At 50.0% G+C, this 22,749-nt stretch overlaps 1 protein-coding gene across 1 annotated transcript in view; it reads left to right on the top strand.

Moving 5' to 3' along the window:
- Cspg4 (chondroitin sulfate proteoglycan 4) overlaps positions 1-5,940 on the top strand; it is a 35,692-nt gene extending 29,752 nt beyond the window's left edge. The window contains exons 9-10 of the mRNA XM_031344247.1: positions 2,587-2,770; positions 3,061-5,940. Of these exons, the coding sequence (XP_031200107.1) occupies positions 2,587-2,770; positions 3,061-4,895 (2,019 nt within the window). The 3' untranslated portion in view covers positions 4,896-5,940. The remainder of the gene's footprint in view (positions 1-2,586; positions 2,771-3,060) is intronic.
- Positions 5,941-22,749: the final 16,809 nt, after the last annotated feature.

The following is a 22,749-nucleotide window of genomic DNA, read 5'->3' as shown; positions in this document are numbered from 1 at the left end:
CTCGATTTGCAGATAAAGAAGTGCATATGCAGTCAGGTGATTATTATTCAGTGTACATGGCTAGAAAGAAGCAAGACCATGATTAAGCCTTCTAACTGCTTGTCTTGAGTTCCCTTCACCTAAAGGCACTGTTCCCACACTTGGCCTGAGTTTTGCCTGTTTCTCACTCAGGCCTTCTCCTACAGGAGCACCGATAGGCAGCCAGGTGTCACACTGACCTCTACCATCACTGCTGGGAAGCTCTATTTTCCACTGTGCCCACCGGCAGCCTGGGCTGAAGGTTACAACTGACAGTCCTCAATCCTTCAGGACACTTCTGGCCTACAGATGCGTTTTATTTGACACACTACATTTAATATTTTAACATTAGTTGTCACCGTTGAAGCCTTAGAAAAGTTCACAGAAACCTGACAAACCAATTTTTTAAAGGCCTGTGCTCCTTCCCGTAGCAAACCTCTGAGGCGCGGTGCCCCTCTCTTAAGAGGGATCGGCTCTGGTGTAGACAGCACGACCCGACTGCAGTGCTCTGGGACTGTGAGATAGCTTGCTCACAACGATCCCACTCTGTTTCTATTTCACTATTGCGCAAGTCCTGTTTTGCTGAAAAGGAAATCTTTCTGTGTTTCCCTCCTAAAAGGGGAAAACAAAGATAAGGCATGAGGATGTGTCTTGATCAGGAGAAGGTGCAGGAAACAGATTTCTTTACAGAAACAAAGAATTACTTGGGGTCGAACATACAAGTGGCCCTAAAGAATAGGTCAGAAAGCTGATGTGCGGCCTCCTGGATGACAATGAAGTCTTTGTGATCAGATAGTAAGCGGATGCAGCACTGAGCAAGAGCCGAGCTCAACGTGGCACAGTGGCACACACCAGCTACTTGGGAGGCTGAGGCAGGCAAATCACTTGAGCTTGGGAGGTCAAGGCCAGCCTGGGCAACTTAGTAAGACCCTTGTTCAAAACAAAAACAGGAAACTAATCCTACGTTTTCAAGGGCTCACCCTGTGTTAGGACTGTAAAGGCAGTGGGCAGAGGCCTTGAGCGGAACGTGAGAGAAAAAACATTTGCAGTCACCCAGATAGGACCCGAGTGGTAAGGGAGAAAGCAGCTAAGGAAGTCTCTGGGGTTTTCCCTGAGTCACTCAGCAGCAGAGCTGCTGTCATGGCAATAGAGTCTCAGGTGAGGCCACTGGGGCACATCTGGGCCTAGGGAGCTGGAAACGTCCATTAGACATCTGTGGAGCAAAAGGCACAGGTGGAAATTTGAGACAGGGATTCCGGTGAGAGTAAACTGGGCTTGCGATCCTGGTAAAGGCCACTTGATACTCTGAGACTGCATGGAGTAGGTAGGACAGAGACCATGCCACAGGATGCAGAGGAGCAGGACCAGCAGAGACGATAAGATCTGAGGAGACCCAAAGCAGAATGTGACATCCCGGAAGTTTCACCCCGTCAAGAGATGCTAAGCAGTCAGCGAGAAATAAGCCAGTCTCTGGCTCTAGTGCACAGGGCCCGTTAGTGCCATCGATGACATCATGGGAACAAAATCCTGAGGGGAGCGGGCTGAGGATGTGGGGTGACAGTGGACACTATTCTTGGGGGATTTTACTGCAATGAAAAGAGGGAGGTGGCAAGTGCCAGCAGAAAAGAGGAACTGGGGTTTGGGGTTATGGCTCAAATAGAAGCATGCCTGCCTAGCATGCATGAAGCCCTGGTTCTAGTCATCACCACCACATAAAACTGGCACTTTAGCAAGTTCCAGGGCAGACTAGGACGCATGGAAAAACTCTCTCGAGAAAAAGAAAAGTAAAGTAAATTCAAGAGTGATTTTCTTGGCTGGGCAGTGGTGGCACAGGCCTTCAATCCCAGCACTTGGGAGGCAGAGGCAGGCAGATTTCTGAGTTCGAGGCCAGCCTGGTCTACAGAGTGAGTTCCAGGGCAGCCAGGGCTACACAGAGAAACCCTGTCTTGGAAAAAATAAAAAAATGTGATTTTCTTTTTTTTTTTTCCGTTTTTTGAGACAGGGTTTCTCTGTGTAGCCCTGGCTGTCCTAGAACTCACTCTGTAGACCAGGCTGGCCTCGAACTCAGAAATCCGCCTGCCTCTGCCTCCCAAGTGCTGGGATTAAAGGCGTGCGCCACCACTGCCCAGCAAAGGTGATTTTCTTTAAGATGAAAGAAAAAATTAACCTTGTTGCATAGCAAAAGAAAAGATAATCTATTTGGGGGAGAGCTGACGTAACAGAAGGGAGACTAGAAGTGGTGCCTGTGGGAAGCAAGGAGGAGAGGAGCCACTGCGAAGGAGGAAGGGCCCACTTTAAATGGAAACATGAATCAATGACCAATTTCCCCAGCTAAAGCCCAGCTCTTCCCTGCCATGGAATTCCCTAAGGGTGACCCCTTGAACCAATGAGGTAGAGAGCAGGCTACACAGAGAGTCCCAGGTTCAACCAGAAGGACTCAGAATAAGTCTGGGCACTGAGGAGATTAGAGAGTGCCCATGCCCTGCCAGCCTGACAGGAAGCTCCAGGTACTACAGACTGAGCCCACCTGCCACACCCAACCACGATGTGTACCCCCTCCCCCGCCAGGTGAATGCTGGGAATATTCTGTATGAGCACGAGATGTCCTCTGAGCCCTTCTGGGAAACCCACGACACCATCAGTCTCCTGCTGTCCTCACCACCTGCCAGGGATCTGGCTGCCACCCTGGCTGTGGTGGTGTCTTTCGATGCTGCCTGTCCCCAGCGCCCCAGCCGTCTCTGGAGGAACAAAGGTGAATAGCATGATGGGATGGCAAGGTTGAGGATGCAGGGAAATAGAGAGTGCCCAAAACAGAGGGATAGAGCCTGACTAGCTGCTTCTGTCTTAGTCCCAGGGAGGTATAGGGATGGTGCATGGGGAACTCTGACATCAGAAGTCCTGTTCTCCCAGGGCTGTGAGCCCCATCCTGGAACTATTATTGGCTTAAAGGAGAGGTGCAGGCTTGCCCCGGGATCTCCTTTCTGAGGATTCATGACTCTTTTTCCAGTGGACTGGACCTTCATAGCCTGTCTCATCCCCCAGGTCTTTGGGTCCCCGAGGGCCAGCGGGCCAAGATCACTGTGGCTGCCCTCGATGCCTCCAACCTCCTAGCCAGTGTGCCAGCATCTCCGCACAGGCGGCATGACGTACTCTTCCAGGTCACACAGTTCCCCACCAGGGGCCAGCTACTGGTGTCTGAGGAGCCACTCCATGCCAAGAGGTCCCATTTCCTGCAATCTCAGCTGGCTGCTGGACAGCTGGTGTATGCCCATGGTGGTGGGGGAACCCAGCAGGATGGCTTCCGCTTCCATGCCCACCTCCAGGAACTAACGGGGGCTTCTGTGGCAGGACCCCAGACCTCTGAGGCCTTTGTCATCACTGTGAGGGACGTGAATGAGCGGCCCCCTCAGCCACAGGCCTCCATTCCTCTCCGTGTCACCAGGGGCTCACGAGCCCCTGTCTCTCGAGCCCAGCTGAGTGTAGTCGACCCAGACTCAGCTCCAGGAGAAATTGAGTATGAAGTACAGAGGGCACCCCACAATGGCTTCCTGAGCCTGGCTGGGGACAATACTGGGCCTGTGACTCACTTCACACAGGCTGATGTGGATGCAGGACGACTGGCCTTTGTGGCAAATGGGAGCAGTGTGGCCGGCATCTTCCAGTTGAGCATGTCTGATGGAGCCAGCCCCCCAATACCCATGTCCCTGGCTGTGGATGTCTTGCCATCCACCATTGAGGTACAGCTGCGAGCACCCCTGGAGGTGCCCCAAGCTCTAGGACGCTCCTCACTGAGCAGGCAGCAGCTCCAGGTGATTTCGGATCGTGAGGAGCCGGAAGTAGCTTACCGCCTCACTCAGGGGCCCCTGTATGGGCAGCTACTAGTAGGGGGGCAGCCTGCCTCCGCCTTCACCCAGCTACAGGTAGACCAGGGGGATGTGGTCTTTGCCTTCAACAACTTCTCTTCCTCTCAGGATCACTTCAAAGTGCTAGCTCTGGCCAGGGGTGTGAATGCATCAGCCACCGTAAACGTCACAGTGCAGGCTCTGTTGCATGTGTGGACCGGTGGGCCATGGCCTCAGGGCACCACTCTGCGCCTTGACCCCACCGTGCTTGATGCCAGTGAGCTGGCCAACCGCACAGGCAGTATGCCCCACTTCAGGCTCCTGGCGGGACCCCGATATGGCCGTGTGGTCCGTGTGTCCCAAGGCAGAACAGAATCTAGGAGCAACCGACTTGTGGAACATTTCACTCAGCAGGACCTGGAAGAGGGAAGGCTGGGGCTAGAGGTGGGCAGGCCAGAGGGCAGGTCCACTGGCCCAGCGGGTGACCGACTTACTCTGGAGCTGTGGGCAAGGGGTGTCCCACCTGCTGTGGCCTTGCTGGACTTTGCCACTGAGCCTTACCATGCAGCCAAATCCTACAGTGTGGATCTACTCAGTGTCCCTGAGGCTGCTCGTACAGAAACAGAGAAACCAGGAAGAAGCACCCCCACTGGCCAGCCAGGCCAAGCAGCATCCAGCCCCATGCCCACTGTGGCCAAAGGTGGTTTCCTGGGCTTCTTAGAGGCCAACATGTTCAGCATCATCATTCCCGTGTGCTTGGTCCTCCTGCTCCTGGCCCTCATCTTGCCTCTGCTCTTCTACCTCCGCAAACGCAACAAAACAGGCAAGCATGATGTCCAGGTGTTGACCGCCAAACCCCGCAATGGCCTGGCTGGTGACACAGAGACTTTTCGAAAGGTAGAGCCAGGCCAAGCCATTCCACTCACAACTGTGCCTGGCCAGGGGCCCCCACCAGGAGGCCAGCCTGACCCAGAACTATTGCAGTTTTGCCGGACACCCAATCCTGCCCTCAGGAATGGCCAGTACTGGGTGTGAGACCTGGCCTGTACCTAGATGCTGCCCACTCTCCAGGCCCACTGTTTCTGTACCCTGGCCTGGCCTAGGAATCTCCAGAGCCAAAAGACCTTGAGATGCCGGGGTAGAGGGAACTGGGAGACAGCCTAGAGATCCTGGAGCGAGTGGAGTCAAGAGCTGGAACCTTCCTCAGCTGGCTTAGACCTGGAGAGCCACGGAGGCCAAGGTGAGAGGCAGCTAAAGTCAGCTCACTGCAGAAAACAGGATAACATCCTAAATGGATCACAACTCTGGGTCCTGGGGCTGTGACCTTAGATAAGTCATACCTGACCCAGACTGCCACGGTCGGGAGAAGACAGCATCCTGGGCTTCCCACCCCAGCTCTGGTCATTTGTTGTCTCTGAAGAACAAACTCTCCCTCTCTGGTGTTTTCCTGAAGCTGAATGGGGAGGAATGTTAGGCAATAGATTAATATATTCAAGGTGCAAGATGGGTGGGGTTGCTCTGGGGTTGGTTAATTTAAGGCAAGAAAGCTATTTAACATGGTGCTGGGCTAGCCAGGCCTAATGAAGCCCTGGAGTACACAGGATGGACAAAGGTCTGAAGCCATTTCACCCACAGAGCCCTGTGGTAGAGCACCCGAGGCGTTGGCCCCCAACCTTCAGCACTTGGACTGGGAATGTTGGAGGCTTCCCTGGTGGCCATGCTCTCCTCAAGACGAGGGAGCAAGCAAACTGGGGCCCTTGACTCCATGCAGCCTTGGTGAGTGGTGCTTCAGAGGCTCCGGACAGCTGTGCATTGTTTGTGTTTGACAGTGCACTGGGCTCTCGTCCATGGCAGCTTCGCTCCCTGGGGCAGGCCATGTGGCCTAGCTTCATGGGGGGTGGAGATGGACAGATCTGGACAAGCTCTTGAATTTCCACCTCCTGGGGCATTCCCAAAGTCCTCTCCTCTCACCTGTACCAGCAGATGGGCTGTTTGTTGAGATGGGACCAAAGCCCTTACGCTACAGGAAACTTCAGGGAAAATAAATAAATAAATAAATAAATAAATAAATGCTCCCAGCCATAGACTCCTTGTCTTGGGTTTTGGCTTCCAAAGCCCCACCCCTCCCCCAACCTCCTTTCATTGTGACTGCAAAAGCAAAAGTGGGGGAAATGGGGGCGGGGCTGGGGGGGCATGCCAAAGCTTGGGACACAGTGTATAAAGGGAAGAGCTGGGCATGCAGACTTTTATGTGGAACCTCTTACAATCTCTATTCATCCTTCACTAGGAGGACCCGGGTACTTCTCTAAAGGAGGGGAACCAACACAGACACAGGAAAGCCACACCCCCTAGAGTATATCACTCAGCCAGCAATGGATCATGAGATCCCAAGTCTCCAAGAGAAAGGCCATTATACGAGCCACAAGGCAGACAGAATCCTCTGGCCCTTCCTACGAGAGGATAATGCAAGATCAGGGGCAATGGGAGCAAACTCTGGCCCAGGGGATGGTCTGGTCTCAAAATGGACTGAAGTCATAGAAAAGAAACATAAAAAAGCTGAATTGGTGTTTCTTGCCTATAATCCCAGTACTTAGGAGCGCAAGAATGAGTTTGAAGTTATTCTTAACCCTAGAAAATTTAAGGCCAATCTGGGCTACCAGAGATCCTGTCCGAGAGCAAGGGAGGAGGCAATAGGTGTCTGCGCTCTGGGAAAACGTGGGACTTCATGGGGCCTAAGAGCAGGCAAGTTAGAGGTGAAGGGCAGAAAGTAGCCTCTGGCAGCTGACCAGCATCTGGGGACTAGAATCTCCCTCCTCTGCATATGTCCCAGCATCTGTAACATTTGAGCCTCACTCGTTCTTGCTCACCACCCTGCCTGCCCCCAGACAACACTCCCTCATGGTATGGAGTCCATTTTAACATCTGGCCTCCTCTCAGAGGCTTCAGGCAGGAAACTTGGAACCAGATGGATTACCAACAAAAAGGTCTCCAGAGGAACAGGAGGGACAGGGAGACAGAATCAGGGAGGGTGTGAGAGCCAACTAGAGCCACACAGCAGAGTAATAATAGACAAGACCCAGCAAGGCTTCGGTGGTGCCACACAGAGAAACACTGCCGTGAAAAATCACTGTCCCCCGTCCCCGCCCCTCCCCTAAAAATGGCCTCCAGAAAAACTCTGTGTCTTAAGCTGCCAACACTAGTTTCCTTTTTATAAATATGATGTCTCTGGTCCCCAGGTTAGGAAAACCAAGAGCATCCCCACAAAACACTCACAGCTCGGCCTTGCCACTCCCAGGAAGTTAAGGCTGGTTCCTCTGCTCCTAGGGGCTTGCTATCATGAGCCAGTCTCCACCCAGAGTGCGCAACCTCCCTGAAAGTGTAAGCAGAGATGTGGGTGACAAACCTGCCAGGCAGGATCTGCCCTCATCTCCTGTTTCCCCTAGAGGACCGACAACACCCTCTATTCACACAGCCGGCCCCTGCCCTGCCCTGCCCCCAAGCACTGGCACAGGCTGACACAGCTCTACTGCTCTGAGCCTGGACTAGGTGGTAAGCTGGTACCCAGACATTGTGCCCACAGCTGTGCTAGGACCTGAGTCTTTCACAACACAGTCAAGCTGAGGACTAAACACAACAGTGTGTGTGTGTGTGTGTGTGTGTGTGTGTGTGTGTGTGTGTGTGTGTGGTGTGCATGTGAGTGTATGTGTGTGTGAGCGTGTGTGTGGTGTATGTGTGAGTGAATATGAGTGAGTGTAAGTGTGTGTGTGAGAATGTGTGAGTGTATGTGTGTGGTGTGTGTGAGTGAGTATGAGTGAGTGTAAGTATATGTGTGAGTGTGTGTGTGTATATGTGTGAGTGTGTATGTGTGTGTGGTGTGTGTGTGTGTGAGTGTGTGTGTGAGTGTGTGTGTATGAGTGTGTGTGCATTGTGTGTGAGTGTGTGTGTGAGTGTATATGTATGTGTGTGTAACTGTGTGTGAGTGCGTGTGTGTGGGAGAGTGTGTGTGTGAGTGTGTGTATGTGTGTGTGAGTGTGTATGTATGTGTGTGTGAGTGTGTGTGTGTGTGTGTGGCGGGGTTCCATCCCCCACTAACTAGTCCCCAGAGGCTAGAGACATAGCTTACTGGTAGGATGCAGGGCTGGAGAGATGTCTCAGTGGTTAAAAGAGCCAAGTCTGATTCCCAACACCCACATGGTAGCTCACAACTAACTATAACTCCAGTTCTGGGCATCCAACACCCTCCTCTGGCTTCTGTGGCCACCGGGCATACACATGGCACACAAACATACATGTAAGCAAAAGATCCATATGCTTAAAATTAAATCTTTAAAACAAACAAAAAAGACAACTACATCATCATCTCCTTTCCTAAGGAGCTTGTTCCTCCTAGGCTCTGGGAATAGATAGGAACTTGATCTGTGAACAATGTTTAAGATGTTGAAAACTTCACCCTCTTTTTTTTTGTTTTTGTTTTTGTTTTGTTTTGTTTGTTTGTTTTTCCAGACAGGTTTCTCTGTATAGCCCTGGCTGTCCTGGAACTCGCTCTGTAGACCAGGCTGGCCTCGAACTCAGAATCAGCCTGCCTCTGCTTCCCAAGTGCTGGGACTAAAGGCATGCACCATCACTGCCTGGCTTTACCCTCTTTCTTTATACACACACACACACACACAAACATGCGTGGTTATATATGTGAACAAGGGTTTTCTCATAACATTTGAATATACAATACAGAGATCAGTACTTGTCTAGATAATATACAACCCATGAAGAATGTATACAAGCTATGGAAGCATGTGCCCTTTGCCTGTGGCCCTCCCAAAGGCCTAGGAGCTAAGGGGCCAGGACATCCTACCCATTAAAGGACCTATACCAACATCATTAAAAAAGAGAAAGCCATTTGGTGGTGGCACACACCTTTAATCCCAGCATTTGAGAGGCAAAGACAGGTGGAACTCCGAGTTCAAGGCCAGCCTGGTCTACAGAGAGAGCACCAAGACAGCCAGGGCTACACAGAGAAATCTTGTCTCAAAAAAAAAAAAGGAAGAAGAAGAGGAGGAGGAAGAGGAGGAAGAGGAGGAAGAGGAGGAAGAGGAGGAAGAGGAGGAAGAAGAGGAGGAGGAGGAAGAGGAGGAGGAGGAGGAGAGAACCCATGAGCATAAGGAGGACTTTTCACAGGGGTGGGGGAGGGGGCCCAGATCCCCAGATCTCTAGAACCCCAGCTTGGAAACTGCCTATTGCCTCTTAAGAGTCTAAAGAAGCCAGTCATTTAAAAGCTGGCCCTTTAAGTGTGGTTGCTATGGCAATTGTACTGTTCACTGAGTTGGAAGCGGGAGAAGTGCCTCTTCCAACTCCAGCCTAACCTCCCCTGATCAATAGAAACTGCTAGAGCTGCTGGCATCTTCCTCACTTTCCAGAAGATACACAGCTTAAAGGAGTGGTGGTCCAAGGGCAGAGCTCCAGATTCTTTGGTTGGGTCCCTTTCCTGTGCACACCACGGGAGGAGTCCTGGCAAGTAGGGAAGGTTGGCCTGATGTCCATCTTGCCCTGGGTCCCTTCCCAGTAAGTGCTCTCCTATGTACTTTGCAGTAACCCCTAAGATTACTCAGGTCTTGGCACAATAAGCCAAAATTGCTGAGGTAAATAGAAATAGAAATCCCCTTAACCCTTCCTGAAGAGGCCCAGACATTCCAAAAAGTAACTAAGGAACTATGATGTGTGTGTGCCTCAAGCCAGCTGAGCTGGTCAATTAGAAGTCCAGAATGGGAGGACTAGCCTACTCTTGTCTGCTCCCTTCTCTTCTGACAGACAGCTGGGCATTTCCATTGAAGAGACAGCAGGCAGCCACAGGAATCGAGCATGTTTCTATCCTCAGTGTAATGAATCACAGTCTTTAACTGACGGCTGCTGTCCTCATAAAGGGCGTCACCTCCTCAGAGGGCCTCCTGTGGCCATCGAGATAATGAGTGGGTTGAACTGTGTTCCTTTCCATTTCAAATGTGGAACAACCCTTTGGCTAAATGGAGCAGTAACCAAGAAAGGACTTTTCTACATAAACAGGAGTGAGGCTGGGGCTGGAGATCTCCTGTCCCCAGACCTGAGCACTGTTAGCCAGAGCTATTGGGAATGAAGCTATTCCAAGCTAACATTCTGATGCTCTGTCAGAGTGGTTTGCAGAGGACTCGCAGGGCCCAGGTTCTGGGTTCCAATGGTACAGAAGAAATGGGTTATCTTCTTTGCTGCTTAAAGTCCTCTGTGGGTGGATAGCATTGCTTGTGAACTTGTTAGAAATAAAGGACAGTGGTGGCGCACACCTTTAATCCCAGCACTTGGGAGGCAGAGGCAAGCAGATTTCCGAGTTCGAGGCCAGCCTGGTCCACAGAGTGAGTTCCAGGACAGCCAGGGCTACACAGAGAAACCCTGACTCAAAAAAATAAATAAATAAATAAATAAATAAATAATAAATAAATAAATAAATATAAAAATTTTTAAAAAAAGAAATAAAGGACGGGTAAGCAGGGCATGGCAGCCACATTCTTGTCGTCTCAGCATTTAGGGATTAGAGGCAGGAGAATCAGGAGTTCAAGACCAGCCTGGGCTGTATGAGACCCTATCCTAAAAATAAAGCCAGGCAGTGGTGGCGCATGCCTTTACTCCCAGCACTTAGCAGGCAGAGGCAGGTGGATTTCTGAGTTTGTTCGAGGCCAGCCTGGTTTAAAGAGTGAGTTCCAGGACAGCCAGGGCTACACAGAGAAACCCTGTTTGGAAAGAAAAAGAGAGAGAGAGAGAGAGAGAGAGAGAGAGAGAGAGAGAGAGAGAGAGAGAGAGAAGGGCAGAAAGAAAGAATGAAAGAACCAACAAACCAGGTTGGGCTGCAGCTCAGTGGCAGAGCCTCCACCTAAGCAGTTATATAAAGCTCTAGGCTGTGAAAAGGAAATGGAGACTCCCAGGCTCTTCCCCGGGTGTCTGAGTGAGACTTTCACAAGGCTACAGGCAATCAGAGTACACACAGCACAGTAAAGTTTATGGTGCATTGATGACCACCCCTCAACCTGGAGTCAGCTCATTATACTGATGGACCAGAGCAAGGTAGGTCACAGTAGCACAGTCATAGCTGGGCGGGAAGGAGTCAGGCCATACTACCCTGCCCAAATGCTTTGACTCTTACTTCATGATGCCATCTGTCCTTCCATGCACATTTATAAATTCCCCTACATGCCCTGCCTCAGGGTAGGGTTCTAACCACAGGACACTCCACCAAGATCAAGAGAAAGAAATTGTGTAGAGATGGCTGGTGTTAGCATCCAGAACCTGCAGCAGATATGGGCGGGTTCACAGACCTGTCGCCAAGACAACGGCCACCATATTCCCAGAATCCATTGGGTTCAGCTCCCACCTTTACCTGGACTGCTACGTCACGGCATATATATATATGGGTACTTTCCTCCATCTTGCTCTTTTTCTCTTCTCTCTCTCTCCCCTCTCTCTTTCTGCACAGCTCTCCCCCACTCCCTCTCAATTAAACCTCTTGCACGTGGAACTGTCTAAGCCTGGTGTCTGCAGACTTGTCCCACCGCGACTCAAACCCATCAGCTGGCAACCGGGTCTGATCTGGTGGCGGGTCTTCAGGAAACAGTCCACCCCAATCCTTGCCTCCCAAAGGCCAGCCCCTGGCCAGTGCAGCAGCCCCAAACACACTGCCTTCTGCAGCTGGGCTAGTCCCACCTACCAGTGAAAAGGACAGAGGTCTCTGGACAAAGTCACCAGTCTCTGCTCATCTGGAAAGCCTCAGCCTGAAAGAATAGCAGTTGCCAGTTAGGGCAGAGGATACAATTTACCAGAGAGAAGGGATGGTCCATGCAGACTCCTCCATCCAGACCCAGTGAATAGCTGTTTCACTGTCCTTCCTGGCCCAGGAAGGAATATCTGGCTGGGTGACTCCCACTCCGTGTCTTGTGCAGAAAGAGGCTTGGCCCTCCCCACTTCCCTCTCTGAACTGCTTAGTGTCTAGCCTAGGCAAAGGCCCAACACTTGTCACCTTGTAGTAAGCATTGGTTAGTTCTGCACATCCCATCAGAGTAGAGTCCAGTCTGCCCTAATCATTGGTATGCCCAGCGCTAGGTATATACTAGTTTGCAGGAAACAGCTATTGCTAGAATGTAGCACTTCTTTTTCCACAGAGATGCCCTCAAGCCAAAAGGCCTTTGGCTCCAAGGTGCCTGAGCTCCCACTTTGAGAATGACTTTGGTCCCTCTGACTCCCCCACTCCCTGGGGTATTGATTGGGCTCCAGCTGCTACCTTGTTACCAGGAGCTCTGCAGGCACCCAGGCAGGGAGAGCGCCACAGTCTGATCTGAATTGCTCTCTGAGAGTCGGCCTCTCACCCCCATCCCCACCCCCATCCCCACGCCCCTACTCACCATGGCTCCCTTCTACCCACTGTCTATGAACTCTATGAACAAAACATGTTTACGAATCTTTCACGGGAGCTCAGCATATCAAGATAAAAAAGCCATTAAGCAATGCAGAAGGCAAACACAAACCAGGACCCCTCCAAGTTCTCTCCTGCTCTGACAGCAGTTGCGCAGGACCTCTAGGTTCCATGAGTCCCTGTTCTAGCAAGGCTGTCAGTTCTGGAGGACTCACTGGAGCCAAGTGCAGAACAGATCTGAGGCAGCCTTACCTCTCCCTCCCAGAGGGCCTTGCAGCCATCCTTCCCAGAGAAGAGTGTCTTGCCCATAGCCATACAGTGACTTACAGACCTCTTCAAAGCTGCCAGCATTGCATTTCTTAGCAGTTGGCTTCTGGGTGCAGAGGCTCCTAGGGTAAGTACGGTGGACAAGGGGCACACCAGAGACCTCCAAGAGAGCCCAAGCAAAGTAGGAGAACCCCAGAACCCTACTGATACCTGTTGGAGAAAGTGGGCCACTCTTGGAAGGCAAGACTCAGGCAGGACTGGGCTGGTGACCACTCTTACTCTGCGTATGGGCATAGTACGGCCTACACAAGAAGTTTCTACACCTTCAGAGGGTTCTGCTCTTCTGTTCAAGACTGCGCAGAAAACAAGATGGCTCGGTTGGGAAAGATGCCTACTACCAAGCCAGAAAACCTGAGGTTTCACACATACATTCATAAATACACATACAGAGAGAGAGACAGACAGACAGACAGACAGACAGACAGACACACAGACACAGAGAGAGAGAGAGAGAGAGAGAGAGAGACAGACAGACAGACAAACAGACACACACACACAGAGACATACACATACACAGGCACACACACAGCCACCTACCCCCACATACCCCTCAACACCCACTCAGTTTGAGCCCTGGGATCCACATGGTAGGAGAGAACTGTCCCTGCAAGCTGTCCTCTGACCCCACACACATGAACAAAAGTCATATTTTTTTTCTAAATAATTATTTAATTTTATTTTATGAGCACTGATGTGAAGATGTCATATTCCCCTGGGACTGGAGTTACAAACAATTGTGAGCTGCCATGTAGGTACTGCCCCCATGATTTTTTTTTTTTTAAAGTTCACCTCAGTGTCAGAGGACTGAATCCATACATGGAAAGAGGGAGAGCGGGGACAGTGACTGTTACCTGAAGAACTTGTACAAGACCCCTCACCTATTCTACTTCAAGACAGGATAACTGGGCTGAGGTTATTCTGAGTCTAGGGGAACTCAGGTCTAGCCGAACTCAGTACCAGCTTTCTGACTTGAGTCTCACACTTGCTTCCACTTCAGTTTCATTTCCTGTCTCTACCTGGATCTATGACAGACCAGCTCCCACTACTCCCAAGTTTCCCTGGACCTCAGGGGTGTCTGCCCTGACCCCTGTGTCTGACACCTCTGGCCCATTGCTGATGCTTCTTCATGTGCTGGGAAGCTCGTGCTGAGAGGCGCACCCTTGGCAGCTAGTAAGGCTTCAAACATTTTAGCTCTGCCTAGCTCTGCCTCTGAGTTGCTGTGTGAGAGTTACTCCTCATCTGTGGGCCTAAGGCTGAGCTCCATCAGGAACTTTGGGGGACCAAACTGAAATTCTGTGTGTCCCTGGTCTGACAGGGTGTAGATCCTGGACAGCACCTCTGAAGGACTGGATTTTTGTTGTCATCAACCTTTCAGAAAAAAGTCCTTTAAGGTGCAGGACTGGTGTGGCACTGGGGTGGAGCTGAGTCTCCGGGACAGATCTCTGCTCTCAGTTGCCCCACCTTTGCTGGGCAACTGAGATGCTGTTGCTCAGTTATCCAGCAACCACACCAAGAATCAACAGGATGGGACACGGCTATCCTTCCTACAAATATACTCTAAATCCCCTCAGCTGATGCTGGCCTGGTTAGGCGGGGCTTCAAGGCTGGAGAGGAGCATGCTGCTGCTTGGGGATAGCAGATAACCTAAGAAGGATAAGACAGGACAGGAGGCAGCTCTCTGGGCCTCCAGGGAACTGGAAAAGGCCACGGTGCACCTTCCTTCCTCCTCATGCCTAACTGAGAAAGAAGGACATACACCCGTGTGAGTCACTGGGGCTCGGGGGTGTGGGCGATGATGTCAGGAAGGAGGTATGCTCTCAGTCACCCGCTGCGATGATGGCCGCACACACTATCCAGTGAGCACATACTCACAGGACTGTCGCATGCTCTGTGCACATGCATGTGCAGAGTCTCACTGGTACTGCAAGGGACATGAAAACCACACTCTGCACATGCCCTGTCTTGAGAAGAGCTGACGTCCTTGCAGACGTCCAGAGTCACTCGCTCTGAGCAAGGCACTGTGTTAGACAGGAGGCATAGCAGTGAATAAGGCAAACCCAGTTGCCATGGATGCTGCTTCATACTTGGGCAGTTTTTCACCTGTAATCCTGGCACGTTGGGAGGCAGCGGCAAAGAATTTAAGGTTATCCTTGGCTACATAGTAAGTGTGAGGCTTACCTGGGCTATATGTAACCTAGTATCAATAAAATAAAATAAAGATAAACATAATATAACAAAACTTGGGCCTCGTGATTCATCCCTTTAATTGCTACCATATTTGGAGAGCTGAAGTAGGAGAATGGGAGTCCAAAGCCAGCCTGAGATAAACAAAAAGAATCATAAGTAATACTGTAGTTATAGCCTGGGCTACATAGTGAATTCCAGACCAGCTTGAGCTGCAGAGAGAGACCTTGACTCAAAAAATAAAATTAAAACCAGATGTCATGGCTCATGCCCTTAATCCCAGCACTTGAGGGGCAGAAGCTGGTAGATCAAGCCCAGCCTGGTTTACAGAGTGAGTTCCAGGACAGCCAAGGCTACATAGAAAGGCCATGTCTCAAAAACAATAAATAAATAAAATAAAAAATAAAAAAGGGTGAGGCCAGCCAGGTCTACAGACTGAGTTCCAGGACAGCTAGGGCTACACAGAGAAACCCTGTCTCAAATAAATAAATAAATAAATAAATAAATAAATAAATAAATAAATGAAAAGAAAAAGATAAATAAAAAGTAAAAGAAAACAATTGAAGTGTAGGGCTAGAGAGATGGCTTAGTGGTTAAAAGCACTGACTGCTCTTCCAAAGGTCCTGAGTTCAAATCCCAGCAACCACATGGTGGCTCACAACCATCTGTAATGAGAGCTGACGCCCTCTTCTGGTGTGTCTGAAGACAGCTACAGTGTACTTACATATAACAATAAATAAATCTTTTAAAAAAACAATTTAAGCCGGGCAGTGGTGGCGCACGCCTTTAATCCCAGCACTTGGGAGGCAGAGGCAGGCAGATTTCTGAGTTTGAGGCCAGCCTGGTCTACAGAGTGAGTTCCAGGACAGCCCGAGCTACACAGAGAAATCCTGTCTCGAAAAACCAAAAAAAATTAAAAAATTAAAAAAATAAATGTAAATAAAGAAAATATCTGAAAAATAGAAAAATAACAATAAATATAAACTTTTTCATAGAAGTATTTGCAGATAAGATTATAAAATATCTGGAGTTTGCTGGAAAGCAAAGGCTATGGGGAATGTAAGACTGGCCCACTGTTGATCATTATGAAGCTGAGGGATGTCTTTATGCAACCTGCTGGCCGAGTTTCTCTATTTTTGTACATGTTTGAAACTGCCCATAATATAAAAAGCTAAATACTATCATTTCAACTGGCAATAAGTGAGATAAAAATGTAAGGGCAGGATAAGGGGATAGATGCACGAGAAAGTCTCCTTAAAGTGGATGGTCAAGGAAGGCTTCTCTAAGGAGGTAGCATTTAACCATGATGATTTGCATCTGTAATCCCAGCACTGAGGAGATGGAAACAGAAAGACCAGGAATGCAATGGCAGCCTTGGCTGTATAGTGAGTTTGAGACTAGCTTGGGCTACATGAGACCCCCCCATCTCTAAATAAATCAATAAAAACTGAAGTAACAAGTGCAAATCATATATATTAATATATATACATATATGCATATATATTAATAAATATATGTGTACACACACATACATATATATATATGTGTGTGTGTATATATATATATATATATATATATATATATATATATACTCTCTTAGGGAAGACCTTTCCAGTCAGGGAAAGCAAATTACAAAGGCCATAAGATACTAATATGGATATGGAAAGAGGGAGCCATAAGAGGACTGCTGAGCTGCTGAGTCCAGAGTTGCAGAAAGCAGAGCTCAAGATGAGAGCAGAGGGTGCTGGGATGACCCACAAATATTGTATTTACCAGCTATGAAGAAGTGTGTCCCTGTGTTTTCTACTGTTAAATGGGCCCGGCAGGCGTCAGGCTGTGAGGATATGTAAATGTTTGTCACTTCCTCACCTGCTCAAAAAAGAAAGGCAAGCTGCCTTGGGGAAAGTCAGTAGGCCCCAAAGCCAGCTAGTTGGTGGGGCTTTTTGCATAATAAAGGGCTGGTGGCTTAGAGCAGGGGCAGAAAGACAAGCACATCTTCACTGCAGGAGAATGAACTGATACAGGGAACAAGGCAGGGCGGTAGGCAGAGGGTGCCACGTGGAAAGGCAAAATGGCAGAGAAGTCGGGGTAAGTTAGAAGCTAGCTGAGACTGCCCCAGCAAAAGGCCTGACGTATTTGAACTATACAGATGTCTCAGTACTTTTATTATTAAACTTTAAGTGGCTCCCCGGGAGCCCTGAAATAAGATGGCACCCTGACAGGTGAGCTACAGTCTATCTGGAGCATGGGGACACATGGTTTGATCTGGAATATGACTGTAAAGATTACTCTGGCTCTGACTGGAGTTTGCAGAGGGCTGTATCAGTCCAGGCAAGCCAGTAGTGTGGTAGTGAGAGTGCCGGCTTGGCATGTCTTTTTTGCGGCTTTGCTTACAGATGTGGTGTGAAGCATAACACCAAGAACAGAGCTAAGTGTTTGATTTCAGACCCCGGGACAAGAGGTACGTGTTTTACACACCAAAGCAGACCTGGCCTCCAGGTTCTCCCAACATCCCTTAGTCCCTACCTGGGATACCCTGCCCCAAACCCTGAACATTCCAGCCCAGTGGCTGGGCTGCAATTCCCCACAGGCTCTTCCCTATGTAATCTGAGCATTTTGGTCTCCTTGCTCTCTCTCCGTCTCTCTTTTTCACCTTCTCTTCTCTCTCTGCACACAAGTTCTCTCTCCCTACCTTTCCCCCTCCTTCCCCATCCCCCATGGTGACTTCCCTGGCCTTCCCAGAGCAACTTCCCAATAAACCTGCATTTAATATAATCTAATCTGGTTTGAATTGGCTCATTTCACCGGCAGAGAAATAACCTATCACTAAGCACCATTCCAAATCCAGCCCTGAGTTCCAAGGTAAGGTATTAAGCTTTCTAGGCTGTGAAGCAAGGAGCTTTATGGCTATGAAAGACAAAGGTCACTGAACATCGCTATCTGGTAAGTACACAAACCACACAGATGAATGAGCATGCACATTCTGGGCATCTGGAACCCATTTTCCTTGCCCTGGTCTTCCCCGTGGATGACCTCCAGACTCGCTGCCATCTCTCCAGCTTAGCCCCAGCACTAACAAGACCCATTTCTCCTGGTTCCCTGACAGCTCTCTTTGCCCCTGTACTGTCTCCTGGAGAAAAAGTTTTCACAATTATTTTTGTTCGTTTTTTGTTGTTGTTGTTGTTTTGTTTTAGAGACAGGCTCTCGCCACAGAACCCAAGCTGGTGGCCCTAGAACTCACTATTTATCCCTGATTGCTTCAAACTGTCGATAATCCTTCTGCCTTAACCTCCGGTGTAACCCCCTAGCCCAACCCCCCCAGTGCCTTTGCCTCCCTGGGTTGACATGGCTCTGACTGTTCTTAATGGAGTCCTGACCCTGCCTCCAATTTGCTTCCCTTGGCCTCTTCTGTCCACAAACAGACCTCCTTCCCACATTCCAGCCTGAGGCCCTATAGAAAATGATCATTCGACAAATATTTGTCTAGTCCTGTCTGTGGGTCAAACTCTCTGCTGCTCTGCCTGCTGCCGCGAAGGCGGGGCCTCAGTACACTGTCTGGATTGCACAGGAAGGTTACATACCTCATACAAGTGACTCAGTGCCCCTAAGCTACTGTCTGCTGGAGCTTGTTAGCAAACCTAGGCAACTCTGCAAGATTTAGCCTAAGGGACACAGCAAGTATAGCACACGGTAAGACTAAAAGCTAGCTATTGATACTCACTCAGGCCTGCCTTGGCTGGGAATGTAATAGTGTCCACACTTCTAACCCTGTAGTCCTTATAATCATAACCAGTGTTTGGCTAATGCCAGGGGCAGGGGTGGGGCTGAAACGGAATGGTGAGCTTATCGATGGTCATCTTATGAATCCATTCATGAGAGACCCGGATATGAGTCTAAGTCTCTTCACTCCTGGGGTACACTGGACTGTGTGTTCTGATGTATGTGATGGCCAGTGGCCCTGAAGACCATCCCACCCAGACATTGGGTACCATAATGGCTGGAAACTGCTCACTATAGAGACAACGTGGCAACATGGGTGAGGACCCAAAGCCTGGAACTGGTGGGAGACTTGGCCCCTGGTCCAGCCATACTATCTATGGCTTGCATCTTTTGTTTTGTTTTGTTTTTTTGAGACAGGGTTTCTCTGTCTAGCCCTGGCTGTCCTGGAGCTCACTCTGTAGACCAGGCTGGCCTCGAACTCAGAAATCTGCCTGCCTCTGCCTCCCAAGTGCTGGGATTAAAGGCATGTGCCACTACCGCCCGGCTACAGCTTGCATCTTTATGAGGCTTGCCTGATTTTTCTTCTCGCATAGGAAGCAGGATGCCACAGTTCTTGGCACTGCCCCCTCCAGGGATGTTTTGGCTGTACCCAAGACCAATAATATCAGGCACTCCCCAAAGAGGGTTTACTGCGAGAGATCTGCCCACTGGGTATATTTAGAACTCTCCCAGCAGCCACGTGGAGTTCCATGGCATATAAAGGAGAATTGGAAGCCTGGGGTAACTAAGAACATCAGTGCAGCAAGTACTAGGTAAGACCAGTCCCGCAGCTCCCTGCCACCAATGGTGGAGGAAAAGGAGCCAGAGCCTGTGGCTGCCAGGGGAACAATTGGACTACACGGTGTCATATCATGTTGCTCCCACTCAGATCACTTCTGACAAAAGGCAGCAAGGTGGCTTGGGTCCCTCTGCACCACAACTAGCCTCCGACTACTGCTCCAGATGCTAGCCACTTAACTCTTAGCACAGGTGGCCCAAGTAGCCGAGGCTAGGTACCGTCTCACTCTGGTCCAGCACTTCCCTTTTCCTCTGTAATGTTGGCCATCTAGTTGTGCAATAAGGACCTTCCAGTGTCCACCACAGACTGCACTGGGCAAGCCTAGAGGCTTCAGAGAGGTTGAGATTCAAGAAGGTGGGACTTCCACCCCCTTCTCAAATGGTCCCCCTTTCCAACCAAGGATGTTCCATGGACTGTCAGCAATCTCCAAAGCCTTCTGTGCTGTGGAATGGTGACCATGAGCCACAAAGGGGGCCACAGAGGAACCTTTTCTACCTCCCGATACAGGGGCAACAGAAGAAGAGAAAGACCATGCTCATGGAGCCCAAGGCTGGGTATCACGGGGATGAGGGTAGAATGGGGGGGTGGGGAGGGCAGGTATAGGACAGGGAGCATCTACTGCCATCAGGACCAGCTGCAAGCATGATATCAGAGTCAGTTATGTAGGAAACAGCCAACAGCATTGGTACTTGGGGACAAGAAAAAGAGAAAAGCAACGAGAGAAGAAAAAGATGAAGAAAAAAACCCAAATCAAAGTTAATGGAGTTTTAAATTAAGTATCTACAGATACAAACACTGTCAAATAGTAAACCTAATCCTTTAATGTGGAACAAACTTGAATATGTGGGAATCAGCCTTTCTGCCAACAAGATGCAAAGGGTCTTCAAATGTGTTGACGTTGACCCTTGACTTATATAAAACCCCTGGAAGAGGAGGCTTCCCCCACGGTATTTGAGATTGTTTTTCTACCATGCGGGAGAACAGAGACAAGCCCAAGGCAGGCTTAGCCAGGTATGCTGGTTCCCATCTGTAAGCCCAGCACTCAAAAGGCAGAGAAAGGACTGTTTGAGCTACAGTTTAAGATTCTATCTCAGGTTGGTAGTGGTAATGCACCCCTTTAATTAAAGGACTCAGGAGGCAAAGGCAGGTGGACCTCTGAGTTCAAGGCCAGCCTGGTCTAAAGAGTGAGTTCCAAGACAGTCAGGGCTACACAGAGAAACCTTTCGTCAAAACAAGAAAAGATCCTGTCTCAAGACAAAAACATGAATGATTAGTTAGTTTCCTCACTCACTTCTATTTGTAAACAGCCCAAGGCAGGAAGATGACCACTGTGTAGTGGTGTCTTTTCCTTTTTGACACCCCTGGGGGTGCAGAGTATAAAGAGGGACTTCTTGGCCTCACTCAACCCTCAACCCCCTCACCTCTCACCAGCCTCCTGTTCCACCATACTTCAGAAGTATAGATTGGCTCCCTGCAATCTTTAGACATCAGTGAATTCATCAGCACTGCTTTAAGCCAGGACTGGGTTCAAGAGAAGCCCTGCCTGGGCCAATCTGTCTTCCTCTGGCCACGTCTGACTCCAGAATGAAACTGAGAGCTGACCAGAACTGGCCCACAGCTAGAACAAAGAGGCCACAGCTATGTGCCAGACACTGCTTTTTAAACAGACTGAAAGGCTCTGAGGTTTAACTAATAAAAGAAAAACCAAGAGAAAAACGTTTATGTTGAGTTAAGTAGATCCCCTGGGCTGGCTTTTGCAATCGGCCTCCTAGCTTTAACAACCTGTGATTAAGTTCTGACACTTTTCTATAGTCCTCTCGATGGGGCTGATAGTCTCCTCCTGCCCCTGTGGTAGAGAGAGAAGGCCGAGGGCAGCAATTGGGACGCAGGTTGGGGTGGGTGGGAGAGCTGTATAGGTTTGGCTTCTGAAGCTCTGAGTCAGCCGGGCAGGCAGGGTGGGCCCAGTCCACACATGCTCTTGAAGAACTGGGTACAGGAATGTTCCTCCCGCCCAGGAGCCGGCTCTGCCCACCGCATCCTGGCTCCTTCTCCCTTAGACTTTGAAACTCAGCTGCAGACGGGAGATGCTCCAGAGCCTGGAACTATGGTTGGTAGGTTCAGCCAGGGGTCTTCAGAACAGCCTGGTCCTGAGGACTAGCTCAGAGTAAACAGGACCAAGCCAGGCTATCCATCCAGAGCTGGGCTCTGGCTCCAGAGTATCCCCCACCCTGCTGGGTGAAGTGGTAGCTGGAACCACCTTCACTAGGACTCAGGGTCACTGTCTGTACATTAAGCTGAACTTGGTGCAGTGGGTTCATCTTGACTAGACACATAGACACTCTGAGCACATGCCTGTTATATGCTCTTGTAACTTGCCTTGCATTAACTTGCCTTGCATCTAGATGCTCAGGGACACTGGACCTCTGTCTGCGCTGCTTGTCCCTCGAAGCTCTCTTGAATCTCTAATGAATTGCTCCAGGGGCCTATGAAGTGACACCACCCAGCCCAAGTGGCACATACTTATGGAACACCTTTGTTGCATACATGACTGGCTAGGTAAGGCTGTTGCTGTGTGCTGAGGACAGTCTTGTCACTGTGTAGCAAAGTGGCTGAGACTTACCTGCAGACGGAGTCGTGCATGAGTGGTCACAGCTGTGAATACGTGACAGAGTATGGCAGTGTCACCAAGGTGTGACTATGACTATGTGAGCTCAGGAGCTCATGTGTGTGAGTGGTGACATGTAGCCTTTGGGCAAAGTGTGTGGCTGTGTGCCTTTGTGTCTGTTTGTGGCAGCACACCTACAATCAAGGGACTGTGTCTGAGGTCGCAGTGCCACAGCCATGATGCACAGTACAGAGATGCACAGCTCTCCTGTATCCTAGAGGGGGCAGGATGCAGGCTCTCAGGTCTGCCTCCATCCCCCCATCTCTACATAAGCACAAAACAGACTCCTTTTCCAGGGCTAGGCCAAGATTGGGAACCCATGGGTCCCAACCCCCATCCCAGGTTCTGGTAGCTGCTCAGGACAGAGAGAGGCCTTGTTTTCCAACCCTCTAAGAGCAAAGTGAGAGAGGAAACTAGAGGCAGCTGGGCCCAGCTCAGTCTGGAACATCTGCCTGGCATGTGACTAAGGCCAACAAGCCCTGTCACCACAGCACCCCCCCCCCCCCCCCCCCCCCCCCCCCCCCCCCGCTTGCTCCCTCAGTCTCCTGCTGGGGGACACTCTGCCCAGCTCAGAATGATCACAAATTCCTCCAATGCATAGATAGAAGCCAGAGACAGGGAAGAGATTGTGACATCCCCATACACCTGCTGCCAGCCAGAGACCTCAGTGTTACCTGAAGCAGGTCTGGTCTATCTCCAGCCTTTTTTTTTTTTTTTTTTTTTTTTT

Source organism: Mastomys coucha, unplaced genomic scaffold (assembly GCF_008632895.1).
Source record: "Mastomys coucha isolate ucsf_1 unplaced genomic scaffold, UCSF_Mcou_1 pScaffold23, whole genome shotgun sequence".
Classification (NCBI taxonomy): domain Eukaryota; kingdom Metazoa; phylum Chordata; class Mammalia; order Rodentia; family Muridae; genus Mastomys; species Mastomys coucha.
The sequence above is the reverse complement of the archived record's forward strand: the minus strand, read 5'-3'. Positions and strand labels throughout refer to the sequence as shown.